Source organism: Dreissena polymorpha, chromosome 4, assembly GCF_020536995.1.
Source record: "Dreissena polymorpha isolate Duluth1 chromosome 4, UMN_Dpol_1.0, whole genome shotgun sequence".
NCBI classification, from domain to species: Eukaryota; Metazoa; Mollusca; class Bivalvia; order Myida; family Dreissenidae; genus Dreissena; species Dreissena polymorpha.
The window spans coordinates 59,154,513-59,170,231 of NC_068358.1; the positions used below are offsets into that span (position 1 = coordinate 59,154,513).

At 34.3% G+C, this 15,719-nt stretch overlaps 1 protein-coding gene across 2 annotated transcripts in view; it reads right to left on the minus strand.

Annotated features, from left to right (window-relative positions):
• The window catches only part of LOC127877195 (CD109 antigen-like), a 23,460-nt gene extending 13,977 nt beyond the window's left edge, over window positions 1–9,483 (minus strand). The window contains exons 1-10 of one of the 2 annotated variants that reach the window (XM_052422854.1): window positions 9,331–9,483; window positions 7,853–7,946; window positions 7,275–7,420; window positions 6,827–6,967; window positions 5,887–5,927; window positions 5,471–5,624; window positions 3,434–3,504; window positions 3,037–3,165; window positions 619–667; window positions 294–378 (exon numbers count right to left, since the gene is read on the minus strand). In XM_052422854.1, the coding sequence (XP_052278814.1) occupies window positions 294–378; window positions 619–667; window positions 3,037–3,165; window positions 3,434–3,504; window positions 5,471–5,624; window positions 5,887–5,927; window positions 6,827–6,967; window positions 7,275–7,420; window positions 7,853–7,911 (875 nt within the window). In that variant the 5' untranslated portion in view covers window positions 7,912–7,946; window positions 9,331–9,483. Of the gene's footprint in view, window positions 1–293; window positions 379–618; window positions 668–3,036; window positions 3,166–3,433; window positions 3,505–5,470; window positions 5,625–5,886; window positions 5,928–6,826; window positions 6,968–7,274; window positions 7,421–7,852; window positions 7,947–8,313; window positions 8,380–9,330 lie in introns of those variants that run through there. The other variant, XM_052422855.1, reaches the window with a different exon arrangement.
• Window positions 9,484–15,719: the final 6,236 nt, after the last annotated feature.

The window sequence follows — 15,719 nt, forward strand, 5'->3', positions numbered from 1 at the left end:
TTATGTTATATTTCGACTACAATGTATGTAAGCCAATACATTAAGACAATGGTATAAAATATTTACGAATTTATTGGATTTAATAGTTTTGTATTTAGCTATAAATGGTGTGTATTATTTAAAGCAAAAATTGTGTTCAACAAGCGAAAGATTTTAAAAATCATATATTAAATAGGTCCTTTAATTTTATCTTATAACAAATTTCTTAAAAATGCATCAATGTTTTACTTTAGATTCAAGAAATTGTTCAAGATTTATATAAAACACTTAATAAAAGTTCCTGGAAAACGTACTTTGCTTGGACCTTCCCCTTTAGGTGCGTGTCAGTTGTCTTTCCAAACGGTGGAATTGTAACACTGACTTCAAACATCGGTAGCACTGAAAAAATAATGGAACTTAACAAGTGGTTAAAGTATGACAAAGTGAAGTCAAACCATTTTAACAGATTCAAATAATCATGATAAAAAGTCATTTTGCCAACATAAAATGACATTATTTTTTAAAGAGCAACAGTAGTTTGACCGTTTTATCGTTCCGTTTGTTCAAAATACAAGACTGTTGTCTTTAATTTCACCCTATATGTATTCCATATAATATTGTTAAAAATCACTTACTTACCATATTCTAAAACTTCGAAGTTTTGACTTTCGGAAGCACTGTCCAATCCCTTAAACATGAAAAGGTGCATTTTAAATTTTATTTTACATTAAAGGGATCTTTCCACGCTTTGGTAAATTGACAAAATTGAAAAAAGTTGTTTCAGATTCGCAAATTTTCGTTTTAGTTATGATATTTGTGAGGAACTAGCAATACTTAACATTTACCATGGTCTAATATAGCCATTATATGCATCTTTTGACGATTTTAAAACCTAAAAATTATAAAGCGTTGCAACGCGAAACGATTGAATAATTTGGAGAGTTCTGTTTTTGTCGTTAAATTTTGTGAAACTACGAAGATTGCTTATATAATGTATAAAATACGTTATCTCTGTGTACTCGGCGGAATAGCTCAGTAGGCTAAAGCGTTTTTACTTCAGGACTCTGGCAGGACTCCAGGGGTCACTGGTTCGAAACCTGGGCCGGGAGATGTTCTTTTCCTTTTTTAAATTTTATTCTTGATTTTTTACTGGAGCTGTTACGATCCAATGTTTACATTTATCGATATAAAGCATTTAATGAATAAGTTAAAAAATGCCAAAATCTGTGAAAAGGCCCCTTTAACATGTATTTCCAATAGATTGTTATCACGATTTAAATGAGATTTGTAGTAGAAGTAGTAGTAGTAGTAGTAGTAGTAGTAGTAGTAGTAGTAGTAGTAGTAGTAGTAGTAGTAGTAATAGTAGTAATAGTAATAGTAGTTATAGTAGTAGTAGAAGTAATAGTAGTAGTCGATCCAAATTCGTGTTAACGGCAAGGTAATAAACATAAGCAATAAGTGGTATGTAACACAGGTGGTTAGCGTGTGGCTATGATATTAATTAGTGAAAACATCATTTTGAATGATAAATAATCATATTATAACGAAAAATTAACATTTCTGAAAAAAAATATTTCACTATCAAATATATATATAACAAGGTATGCAACTCAAAATCAGCCCAAAACGGGGTGCATCGCTTTGAACAGCCATATCTTCATCAATTTTGCAGCGATTTTCACGATTTTGGTCTTATTCAACGCAGAAATGAATTTCCTTTCTGGAAATGTATATGTCTTGCAATATTTTTACAAATGCTGGGTCAACTTTTAAGAAATAACACGATACACAACACGCATGACCCAGTTGACAGTGATCATGCTGTCTTTAAGACTGAAATCTTCACGGAGTAAAGGGTAACTTCCCTATAAAGTTCGTGTAGTTCGATACCATAATTCAATAAAACGTATGAAAAAACATTATTACCGTTCTTGTCGTTACATTCTGCATCAAGACTAACTGTCCAGCGCCGTTTGAAACCTTTGTTTACATACATTTCATCTAACTAACATTTTAAACATACGAGTGATTTCATTGGTCCAATGCGGAGGTGTGTCTTTACAACTGGAGATTTCATTCATAAAGAATACATGATCACTGTCAACTGGGTCATGCGTGTTGTGTATCGTGTTATTTCTTAAAAGTTGACCCAGCATTTGTAAAAATATTGCAAGACATATACATTTCCAGAAAGGAAATTCATTTCTGCGTTGAATAAGACCGAGATCGTGAAAATCGCTGCAAAATTGATGAAGATATGGCTGTTCAAAGCGATGCACCCCGTTTTGGGCTGATTTTGAGTTGCATACCTTGTTATATATATATTTGATAGTGAAATATTTTTTTTCAGAAAAGTTAATTTTTCGTTATAATATGATTATTTATCATTCAAAATGATGTTTTCACTAATTAATAGCATAGCCACACGCTAACCACCTGTGGTATGTAACCACGAGCGTTTTGCCGATTATTACCAGTTTGATTTAATGGCGCATTTAAAGAAACGGGCTATTTTCGTTGAAAAATACCATCGATTTTGCCGGCGAATTTCTATGGTTTAACTTTAAAGAAACGCGTTTCTGTAAATAAAATGAGTCACACATGTAAGTACGCCATGAAAAAGTAATCAAGGTCTTCAAAATTATGGATGTCTTTGATTGTCAAAGTATGGGTTTAAGGCAACTTAAACGTTGAGACCGTGTGCTGTAATTTTTACCGGTGAGTACACCTACTGAGGAGCAGTCGAACATTTATTAGGGCATTCACAACGTTCACAGCCTAGTGTTAAAATAACATGATCCGATGATTATTTTATGTTCAAGCAGCAATAACAACTAACTGAGAATTTTACTTAAATACTTTGTTCTTCATACCGACTTATTAATTTGTTTGTGTATTTGGCATGCCGATGGAAATGTGTATGTGCAGTTAAGTAGCCGATATCACTACTTATCCAAGCAAAAAAAGCCGCTTTTTTACATTTGCTTCCTGAATTCATAAGACACATACACACTTATTTATGTATATTTAACATATTATTTATTAAACAGTACTTACCACAACTTGCGCCTGTATCCTATAGTTGCCCAAAGCCGGCCTTTCTGACAAAGGCAGACTGCCTTGTATTCCATTTGGTTGTAAATTGTCTTCTCCCATCAGCTCATATATTTTATCTCCTTTAGGATTCTAGATAATATGAAAACGATTTTAAAATAAATCTCTTTGACCAAGTATGTGTGTTTATCATGTCTTTACATGTAAAGCAGATGGAAAAAGAGGGCTTTTGAAAGCGCAAGGAGGCATAAAAACATACGAGGACGCCAAGTTAAATTTTTTCTTAAGCAGATAAGTTAAAATAAGTTAAAGCTGTTGGCTCTCTTATAAAAAGGTTTGTACTTATAACATTTTGGGAAGCGAGGCTATAATGTTGGTTTCACTTGGTGGCTTCACTTACAAATATCTCGATATTTAAAGTACTCTTCGCTGGTTTAAGTGTACTGTCAACTGCAAACACGCGGAACTGGACTGCGAAAGACAAAGCATGTACATGTTCATTTCTGTACATGGAGGAACAACGTTACGCAATAACGTTATATGCAATCTTATAAAACGTTTTTGAAAATTAATGCATCGGGCTGATTAGAAACAACATCATAAAATATACAATTATTAAATTTTTTTTTTCATTTTTATTTTTATTTTAAAATGCCCATACAATATCACTAGTGACACCTGTCAATGCGGTTTTAAGAAGCAAATCGACGATGAAATTTAATTTTTGAAATGTGTTATCGCCTTTCAACCTTTTGAAAAGCTATGTTTTTCGTTGATCATCTCAAGGCGCTTTCAGCATCGTGAATACTTTTTGAGAATGGTAAAAAAATATTAATCTTTATTATGTTTCCTGAAACTTTATGTTTTGTATGTCTATACAAATCAATACAAATCAGACATATGTACAATAACTAGTTCACAACTGAACTGAACCATAAATTCAAACATACACATTGCGCAAAAATCCTGCCGTTCAAATCATTATTTCAACGCAATTGATGCACGACCTACTGAATCAAAACATTAGCCCGTGATTGAACACGAACACGTAGACAAAACATGTTTTAACGAGAAACACCATTTCTTACATCAATGGTACGACTGTCGAGTAAACAAACTAGACGGTAGACGTTTCAGGGTTAACCATGGATCAAGGGCATACTTTGTTAACAGTTGACACTGACAGTTTGTTCCAGGACACCTACCATTTGGACACTAATTAAACAATTATTTTTCCCTGACATCTCAGCATGTTTCATGTAGAAAGTTTCGCGTGGCCTATCAATTAACGCATGTTGTGTCAGCCTAGCTAAAACATTTTTTAATCTCATCATCAGTTAAAAGTACGTTCACCCTTCAGATTTTATACATTTTTATATTCCTTTACAGTTTGGTAAATGTCTACTGTTCGTGTGCCTGTCAAGCGCTTAATGGGCACATGTACCGCAGTTGTAGAAAATTACATGCCATGCAGTTAATATGAAACGATGCATCTTCTGATAATTATGTTTTAAACCTATCGTGACTTAAACAAAAAATGTAGTATATACTATTAGTATACTATTATACTCCATATCATATCAGGGAAACAAAATATCCATTATGTCGCTTATGTACTTGATTAATGAAAGGCCTTGAGGGAGAACAGCACTTTGTGGCTGGAAAAGGTCACATGCAATATTGCGACTCTGCTCAAAAGCAATAAAATGTGTGTATCAGCAAAACACAAATCTAGAATTATCTTAAAAATAAAATGTTGCATGTTTTGCATATGCCAGATGTCATAAACCTTTTCCCTTTTTTCACATGCATGTGTCACTTAAAAAATACTATGTATCCAAACGGATTCGCTTTTACGTTAGTCTAAACTGACCACATGGTTTTATATGACTGTACATTATTTAATTCATAAATGTTAAAGAAAACTCTTCGAGTATATGCCGTTTGGTTACAGCTGTATTCCTCAATTATGACTTTACAATTACTGAAGTTAGACGTATCCATATTGAAAAACACATATCCAAATACAATTAAGTTATGTCTGATGTATTTAGTTTATATTTAATTTTCATGATACGTTCAAAAGTTTATATTATGTGTTCAAACTGTAACTTGAGCTCTTCTATCATATTATTACGTGCGCATTGACACAAACCACTTGATTTTCGTTTATTCGTTCGCACATCTTATTGGTTAAACTTGCATATTGCCTATTTAATTAATGTATTTTAATAGCTCTTAATTGCTTACATGGCTTTCATAAACTGTATGTAATATGAACTCATATACGATCAGCGTAAAGGTTGCAATAAGCAGTTTTACGTTTAGCAAGCGATTGTTCTCAGAAAAAAGTGTAAAAATGTCATCATGCACTTTTAATGATCGCCTATTATTTCCCTTAGCAGTGCCCCTGGGTACGTGTAAACTCCTGTATTACCTGTATCCCCAGGCTTATAAGCTGCCTTGTCCGTTTGTACAAAAATTGCGATGGATCTTGGGTCTCCGTTAATTATCGTCTGGTTCTCGAAATTGATTGTTCCTGCGCCTTTGATTTTCAATCTGTAACTGCCCCATGTGATGCCACTGGGTGCCTACAAGAGCCGCATAGTTAAATTAACATACGATTTAGTGCTGTTTAATAAAATAATCCATACCTACACGAACATGCAATAATGAACTGAAAAGTACACGTATATTTATTAATGCACCATTACTTCGGCTTGCTTTAAATGCTTTTTTATATATATTTCACCCAAAGTACAACATATCTATCAGTTGTTTTACATGCAATTAAAGTAAAGCATTTTTTGTTAAAATTACACACACAACAAAAAATAGCAATTATAAACTTACTGTAAGATCCAGGACTATGTTTCGTGTCGGAGCTGTAGAGGCTGAAAAATATAAGACCCATCTAGAAGATCGTTTCTAGAACTAAGGCACACGTTATCATTGGGGAAATACGTTGCTGTACAATATGCAGTTAACTAATCTATTTCCATTAATAGAGGCCTCAGACCATGCAGGGCATGTTGCACACAGTACATATAAACAATAATAAACAAGAAGTAAAACAAGGAATATGTTCATATATGCATACATTCCCCAACATAAGCATACAATGCCGACATGTCTGTAAATAATGAATACCATATATACTGAGTAAAACAAAACAATTATAATGCTTCTTTTACGTTGAGTGTGTTGTTGATTTGTTTTGCCCATGTAAAAAACTATCAAGCAAATATGTGGAAATTGAACAAGATGCATCCATTATCATAACGTGTGTCGAAGTATGTATGGTTAGTAAGAAGAAAACAACGGCATATACATATTGGCAATTAAACCTTAGGCATACTAAACGGCGTACAATAAACATGCTTAAAATGGGTTCGTTCAGTAGCATAAAGAGCATATGACATGCGCTCCGCGCATATGCACTTATTAGTTAAAAGACAACGACGATTGATGAGATGAGAAAGTAGCACTGACTTCTCATATTAGATAAAGTATATTTACAAATGTAATAACAAAACAACACGAAATGTGTTAAATATAAAGCTCAGAAGCTGTGCTCTTCATACACACCAAGAGGATCACAATGATAAGAATTAAAATCGACCTGCTTAATAAATTATTGCAAGGCCAAATCTTGGTTAAAATGGTCTTAGTCAGCCATGTTTAAAACATTACTTGGATTACATAGATAAACACAAGTTTGATTCAAACAATATGCTTTTTGCATGTAAAGTATTTATCGTCAATAAGCTAGCTTTAAACACAATCAGCATACTTGACTGTGCTGTCCGGATGACCTGTCTTGTAGTTGGGACTGCATTCGCTCCTGGCACCGTAAGGATCATTCCACTAACCGTTTCTGCACCCAGTGGATCAGGTGACACCCCACGCTTTGTTCTCGGCCCAGCTGAGATCTCTAAAACCATGAATATTGACTCATGGAAATTGCGCCACACGATATTCCGTTTATTTATGCACCATGACCTTATCCTGTAGGAGTCTTAAAACGTTTCTTCTTAACTTCAGGATGTTTCTTCTACCGTTTATCTGATTGATTGAATTTTATTCTTTTAAAGCCAAAGAAATGAACAAGGACGTATCTACTGAACTTCGTCGATTAGCATGCATTTTAAACGCACATGCTATAAGGTCAGGTATGACGGGAGTAGTTGTGTGCACTATTTTCTACCGAAGGAAGAAGCCAGCATATAAGAATAACTTACGGAAAGTAGCGACGGACAGCGATTCGTTTTCATACGTGAGCAGCTCAGCTGTGACGGTCTCGGCAGACACTGGAGACAGGAAGTGAACTGGTATGCGCAGAATGTTGCCCGGCCGAACCGTGCCGGGAATAAGTGCCAAGTAGGTACTGCAAGAAATATGAAAATCGGTGTAACAAGTAAAAAATTATCATGTGTTATATCTCTTTTTATAATTTTATTGGAATAAGAATCAGAAAATATTTTTTCCTGAACAAAATAATATTTGAAATACTATTTTCACTTGTAATATTCATTTTCATGCAAAACCAACATCAATGCAATTTAAACAATTTAATATTATTTATTAAATTTAAATGTTATTTAAATAATAACATTATTTAATATGTTAAAATATGATATCCGCGTACGGTTTATTTTATAGTCTTCTCTATCTTTCCACGTGAACGTATGTTTTTTACCTGTATTTTCATAAAAAAAACAACGTCGTTTAACATTATTTGCAGAGATTATTTACTCATTACATTAAGCTACTCGTGGTATGACTGGTGATTTTTTTTAATAATATAAAAAATACTCACTTTTCTGCGTATGTCGAACACAGCATCGACACCAGCACGGTTAGAAAAACACCGTACATTCTAACTTCGTTCCTTTCTTAGTTCACGAACAACACTGAAATGACAATAATTATTATTATTACTTTTTCAATATGCTCCAACAAATTATGAACAAATGCTTATCTACTTAAATGGCTTCTCATGTGCTGCTTGGAAATACAACAAGTAATACGTGGAAATATTTAGTCATCATTTCGCACTTAACACACCTGCCTCAAGGCAATAAACGTTGATATTTACTTAACCTAACTTCCTTTAAATGAAACGTTCGAGTACAATTCAAAGTTCAATTGAGAGATATAGCGATTTTTTTTAAAATCGATTTCCTAGTGGTCGCCTCAAAGTATAACTTTCAATTTAACGGTGTTAATTGTGATTCATATTGCAGTAAGTAAAATTATGAATTGATAAATCATGCTCACAGTGTAGTTTCCTTGAAAAACAATTTTCAAAAGAGAAATGTTCTTGAAGCTTCTCATCTTATATAGTTTCATCTTCTCTTTTTGACCTTCACCCCTCTTGCGCCGCTGAAGGTCATACATATCTCAAAACCAGTCGACCGATGTTGTCCCAGCAAAAACATGATTTCTCATAACTCGTATCAACGTGTGTCATTCGAATACCAGACAAGCGGCAACAAATAATAAACGACTCCATGTGCACTTCGCAGGGACGTAAGACGAATAAATACTTTAAACATGGGGTTCTGTTAAAACACTTCAGGTAACACTTGACAAAGTTAATTTCGTCTTTCGTTACTTTAAAAAGTATAAACACAAGTAGTCAAACGTTCAAACATATAAAAATAACAATACACGCACGATTAGCTCTCAAGTAACAAATTAACCCTTTACACAATGTCATAAATATGTAAAAGTCAGTGTAAAAGGAGACACATGTATGTATACATGCACTTCGCGTGTTTCTTGGAATTCATATTTCATGAACAATCGAAAAACATTTTTTTTGAAAGAAGTCAATTCATCGACAAGTTTGTTGCATGGGCGAATAAGATGTTTTAAATGATTATTTATGTTTGCCGTTTTACGCATTTCATTGTTTTATTCTTGCAAAAGTGTTCAAACAATTTGGCGTGAGCGTTTGCGTTTGCATTCAGATACATCGAAGTTGGTCTAATACTATATTTTTTCCATTTAAATATCAAAAACCGATCAAACAAATATACAAGCATGCTATGTGTGGCTGCACAGTTACACGTTTATTGCTACGCTACTGTTACATGCGAACATGCGTTAACTTGTTAACAAAGACATTGCACTTAAACGTCGGTAAGCGGTGTAAACCACAAACTGGCCATAAACCTTTCAAGCGAGTGTATTCGTGCGTTTTGATTGTTGACGTAGCATCATATTTATCGTGCTGTTTATGTTTCCGTTGTTGTTGTTGTTAATGAGTTAAAAAATAAACGCGTGACTTACCTTCAGAAGACGTTAATCACGTAAATACTTGTAAATGAACATTGGCCAAGCCAAAACAACCCGAGATTGATCTGAGCTTATAACATCTTAGGTTACTGTGTGTACTGTTGTTCTGCGTTCGCACAAAAAAAACACGATTTGCGCCTCGATTGAACGTCTTGTTGGGACCTAATCAGATCGTATCGGTTAATACCAGATCTTGAAGTCAATCATGTTAATCGTGAAAAATGGTTTAACTGTAAAAAAAATCTACTATACGCACGATCAACTGCGCTTAATTCTTAATCGCAGTAACCGTAGTAAATCAAATTGTATCCAAACAAAGCTCTTATACGGAATACTTTAACGGCTATCGTGGTTACACATTTAAATCCAGAGGGCGACAATGCGATAGTGCCATAATACGATGGCGAAAATGCGATAGTACGATGGCGACACTGCGATAGTACGATGGCGACAATGCGACAACGCGATAGCACGATGACGACAATGCGACAGTGCGACAATACGATGTCGACAGTAAGATAGTATGATGTCGACAATACGATAGTCATATCGCACTGTCGCCATCGTATCATCGCATTATCACATTGTATTATCGCGTTATCGTATTTTCGTCATCGTATTATCGCATTGTCGCCATCGTACTATCGCACTGTCGCCATCGTATTGTCGCACTGTCGTCATCGTATTATCGCATTGTCGCCATCGTACTATCGCACTGTCGCCATCGCATTGTCGCACTGTCGTCATCGTATTATCGCACTTTCGCATTGTCGCATTGTCACATTCGTACTATCGCACTGTCGTCATCGTATTGTCGCACTGTCGTCATCGTGTTATCGTGGCAATCGCAGTCAATCTTATGCAAGAAAAACGTTAGGATCGGTTAGAAGAGATGAAGTCTAAAGTTAGGTCCGTAGCTAGAGTTTTGAAAATGGGGTGCGAATTTTTGCAAATGACGATTGTTATTGAGCAACGAAGTGGCGAAGGGGCTATGTGCAGGAGGGAATTTCCTCCTGCAATAGGATGCTTTAGAGGTCCCACCCAAGACAATTTTGAAAATGAAACCTAAACTCCTGCATTCTGGTCACTTTTTAACTATATTTAGAGACTGAAGTTATAGAGCATTTTTATATGAAATTTTACTTTCATTGTCCATACTCAATGACTGATCGACATGAATATGATATAACATACATGTATTCCCCACAACGTTTTTCAATAACCACCTTTTTCGATCAGTCACGGAAATACATAATTTTATACGGTGTTTAACCCGACACTAGTATCCGCGCACACACTTTGTTTACATATACAACATAAAATTTATAGAATGTAAAATGAACAATAAGAACGGTTTAAAAGATCATTATTTATTGGGAGTTTGGAACCTTGATAAAATTGGTGTGTTTTTACCATTCCAACATTCTTCCATTCATAAATCGAGCAAATTAATTGAAAATATTCGACTTTTTTCAAAACTATTGTTTGTCTGCTACTATGGATAGTACCCCAGAGGCCTAGCATTGCTCTAACGTGCTAATAGTGAATAGTACAACAAACACTAATTTACAACACTTGGTCTTCTCTAATGTGCATCAATCCTAAAATGAAATTAAAATGGTATAACTGGTTACTTTATTTTTTTATAAATATTTTTAACAAATAGTTATCTTTCTCTAAACGAATTTCAGAAACATAGAACACCTAAGGCTTCATAAAGACCCTATAACCACAAACTACTGGCCCTATGGTCTCAAAGTCCTTAACAATGTATACTAGGACGATGAAGAAAAAAGATGTACTTATATGCCCATTATATGCCCAAGATCCGTCACAGTTGATGACCCAACGCATCCCCTTGCTACGGGTATGATAGTCGATCGGGTCAAGACGCTTTCATCGCAAATACAATCGCCAAAGCCCAAAGATATAGCAACAATTGGGTATTTTAACGTATTTGAACTGGGGATCAGACCATGTTAGACCGTGGCAGAGAACATATTTAAATCGAGCGCGAGGCCGCATTTCATAACGTACGGACATCTAAGCCTTAAATATCAGATAATAACCACGATCAGCTTCGTGTCAAGAATCGTGAGGCTCATGCCGGATCGCACGAAGGTGGGATCGTATGATTACGAATATGGTTTAAAACAAGACGTAGACTTGACCAGTCACACCAATACCTTCTGTGTAAGTTTAAATGAGTCGCCAAACAAAAATAAAGCAACGACAATACATTCTCTCAACATACCGTACTGATATGTTTACGTGCATATTTTCAAAAACAAGCTGCTTGCTCGACACATTTTTATAAAGTACACTGAAACTTTCTAGTGTGTCGCAAAACTGGTACAGTTGAATAAATAATGAACTTTACCATGTAAAATGTCATTTTATTAATTAATAAGCCTTTTGTTACTGTTGCACTGACGAGTTTGTGAATTAAGTATTCTTTTGAAATAATTTGTTGTTCACTCTGTCCGCAAAATTGACATGTATAACATACCTGCAAGTGTTTATTTGTTTCATACGTTATCACATAGATGGTTTAGGTCAGTGCAAAGCAGGTAAAGTTGTATTTAATTGGAACATCTGTTTTGGCTTATTTATTTTTGTGTGGATTTTTTTTTTGCTTTTTTTAACAGTTTTTTGTTGTTGGATTCGCTAGCAATCCATTTGTCAGGATAAATGACCTTCATGTCAGAACATGGCAGAACGGATTATCATTGTTAAAACGAAAATTACAGAATATCAATTTATTTTAAATAAACTATGTGACCGATTCTGCATATTTTTAATGGTATTGAAAACATTAAATAACAAGAGTGAAGTTAGTATGCATTTTCAGTCTTCAGACAGTTTTTTAGCATTATGTTAATTTTTTTTATAGCAACTGGAAATGATATAATGTTGTATGACACAATTGTTTATTGCTGTATGTGCCAACTTGACTACGTGTTACAAATTGAACCGATAAAACCTTGTTTGATTTTGACTTTATATCGTTTACCTTATTTTAATAGTTTACATAATTACGTGTTAGGATTGTCGAAGAAAAATAAACATAACCATCTTATACCCTCACTGCTATTGTTATTAAATTATTATGGCACTAAGGGGATATGATACTTATTTCATAACGTGTGTCCACTGCAGTTATAATCCACTGTTAAAACAAGTATGCGTCTTCATATGAGTCATGTTCTGAGAAAACTGGTCATAATGCATGTGCTTATAGTGTCGTCCCAGATTAGCCTGTGTAGTCCGCACAGGCTAATCAGGGACGACACTTTCCGCTTTTATGGTATTTTTAGTTTCAAGGAAGTCCCTCCTTACCGAAAATCAAGTTTAGGCGGAAAGTGTCGTCCCTGATTAGCCTGTGCGGACTGCACAGGCTAATCTGGGACGACTCTTTACGCACATGCATTATGACCAGCTTTCACAGAACAAGACAAATATGCCTAACCTACAATTTGTCCAACAAGTGGAATCTTCTTCTAATACATGTTTGGTATTCGGAATGTCGGCCGCTGCTGTTGTTCACTCAACGGAATGCTTAAACTACAATTTACATATGTGTCTTGTTCTGTGAAAGCTGGTCATAATGCATGTACGTAAAGTGTCGTCCCAGATTAGCCTGTGCAGTCCGCACAGGCTTATCAGGAACGCCACTTTCCGCTTAAATGGTATTTTCCGTTTAAAAGAAGTCCCTTTTTACCGAAAATCTAGTTTAAGCGGAAAGTGTGGTCCCTGATAAGCCTGTGCGGACTGCACAGGCTAATCTGGGACGACACTTTACGCACATGCATTATGACCAGTTTTCTCAGAACAAGACACATATATTTTGAGTTTTGAGATTGATTTGTATAAAGGTATACATTTAAATGGTTCTACAAAAGTATTCAATTGTCCACACAAAAAGAAAAGCGCCCAACGTTCGGTTGATTAACTTTCAACATTCTATCTAACGTACTTTAATTATTATAGATAAAGCGGCTGAATTTTGTCTTATTGTCTTTAATTTTGTCACATGGATTGTCATACCTTAACTAGAGAAATTTATTTTTTATTTGAAGAACATGTTAAGTTTGAAATCTGTTACATTGCTTACAAAGGGGTTGCTGTCCGCCATCGAAATTTGGTGCTCATGTACATGTTGCAAGACATATTTATCGAGCTCAAAAATGGATGTAAACGCCATTTTTAATGTTATTGAAAAAAATTGATGATACAATAGAAGATCTGCAATAAGTATTATTATGCTTGCAAAATATTGATTTCTTTTCACGCTTTGGTAAATTGACAAAATTGAAAAAAGTTGTTTCAGATTCGCAAATTTTCGTTTTAGTTATGATATTTGTGAGGAAACAGTAATACTGAACATTTACCATGGTCTAATATAGCCATTATATGCGTTTTTACTTCAGGACTCTGGCAGGACTCCAGGGGTCACTGGTTCGAAACCTGGTCCGGGCAATGTTCTTTTCCTTTTTTAAATTTTATTCTTGATTTTTTACTGGAGCTTTTACGATCCAATGTTTACATTTATCGATATAAAGCATTTAATGAATAAGTTAAAAAATGCCAAAATCTGTGAAAAGGCCCCTTTAAAAATTTGAATGGTAATTCTATGATAGTTACACACCAAAAGGGGACTTGCGCCACATTTATTTATCGAAGATTTCAACAACTTCACTGATAAAATGTGTCTTGTTCTGTGAAAATTGGGCAAAATGCATGTTCTTAAAGTGTCGTCCCAGATAAGCCTGTGCAGTCCACACAGGCTAATCAGGGACGACATTTTCCGCTTAAACTAGATTTTCGGTAAAAAAGGACTGTCTTTAAACGAAAAATACCATTTAAGCGGAAAGTGTCGTCCCTGATTAGCCTGTGCGGACTGTACAGGTTAATCTGGGACGACATTTTACGCACATGCATTTTGCCCAATTTCACAGAACAAGACACATATCATTTTATGCGGGTATTGTGATGTTAAATTACGTGTTTTCATGAATATAAATGATTTGTTTATGCATGTTTATTGCGAAAGGATGGCGATAAATAAAAATATTTTATGAGGTTACTTATCATCTTTATCGTTGGAATAATGACATTTAAATTCAAAACAAGAAAGTAATTAATTGGATGTCTAACAATAACTTATTAGTGAGGACACTTTTAATTTGTAGGAACGTCTTAATTGTAGTTGTAAATAAAGTTTTAAGTTAATTTTTATGGTGAAATTGTGATTTTTTGTATCATGTTATAATAGCGTAAACATATTTTATTTATTCAAGTTTAGTTAATTAATTTACGAACAAGTGCAATTTAATCGTCGGAATTGTAGAATTAAATATGACATGTGGTAATAGCTAAAAATTTATCTTTTATTGCAAACACGGTGTAATAGTTTCTAATATCTTTAAATTGTGGGAACATTATAAGAAGAACATTTATTAAATTTAATAAAATTCTATTATTTAGAACTTTAACAATGCCAATTATGTGGCGGATATTGTAAAAATTGACATTTTATTCGGTTTTATTCGTTGTATAGTAAACTTACAAAATATGATTTCTTAGCATGTATAAGTATTCAATATGATGCATTGTATTCATCATGTTTGTTTTAATTCTTTTCGAGATAAGTGTACTCAAGCCTTTAATAATACCGAAAATGTGTACGTTTGTATGTGGCCGAGTAGTGTAAGCGATAGACTTTTACTCCAGTGGCCAGTGGTTCGAGCCCAGTTGAGGGTTACTTTTTTCTTTCTTTAATTTTATTCTTGTTTTAATTGAGCTTTTTAGATCCAATGTTTACATTTATCAATTTTAAGCATTTAATGACAAACTTCAATACATGCCAAAATCTGTGAAAAGGCCCCTTTAAATCTTGTGTGAATAACTCTGGTCAAGTGTTAGGCTTGAAACAACTTTTAAGCGGTTAAAACCCTAAATACTTTGTATTGACCGTTCCAATGCAGGGGCCCAGTTATATTCATGTGTGTTGGTTATTTATAATAACATAGTGTAAAGTACGTTTTTAAACACTGGTTTGCAAGTGCTCTGTCACTCCCTTTTATAAACAAAGGACCTCATGGTTTAACTAATGCCTATGTATTTGAAGTTTCCCTGTATGTGTATGTAAGCAAATATATCAAATTTACTTTGGAATAAACTTAATTATTATCAAATTGTTATCAAATAGTCTAACACAGTGCTTTGCCAATTATCCATGCATGCTTTTTCATATGCAAGATACCAGCATATTTAGGAATATTTGGGTAATAGAGATCTGCAATCACTTGGTCTCACTCTAAATGACCGACTGTTTTATTGTAGTTTTATTCAAACACATACACTCAAAAATGAGAAACATA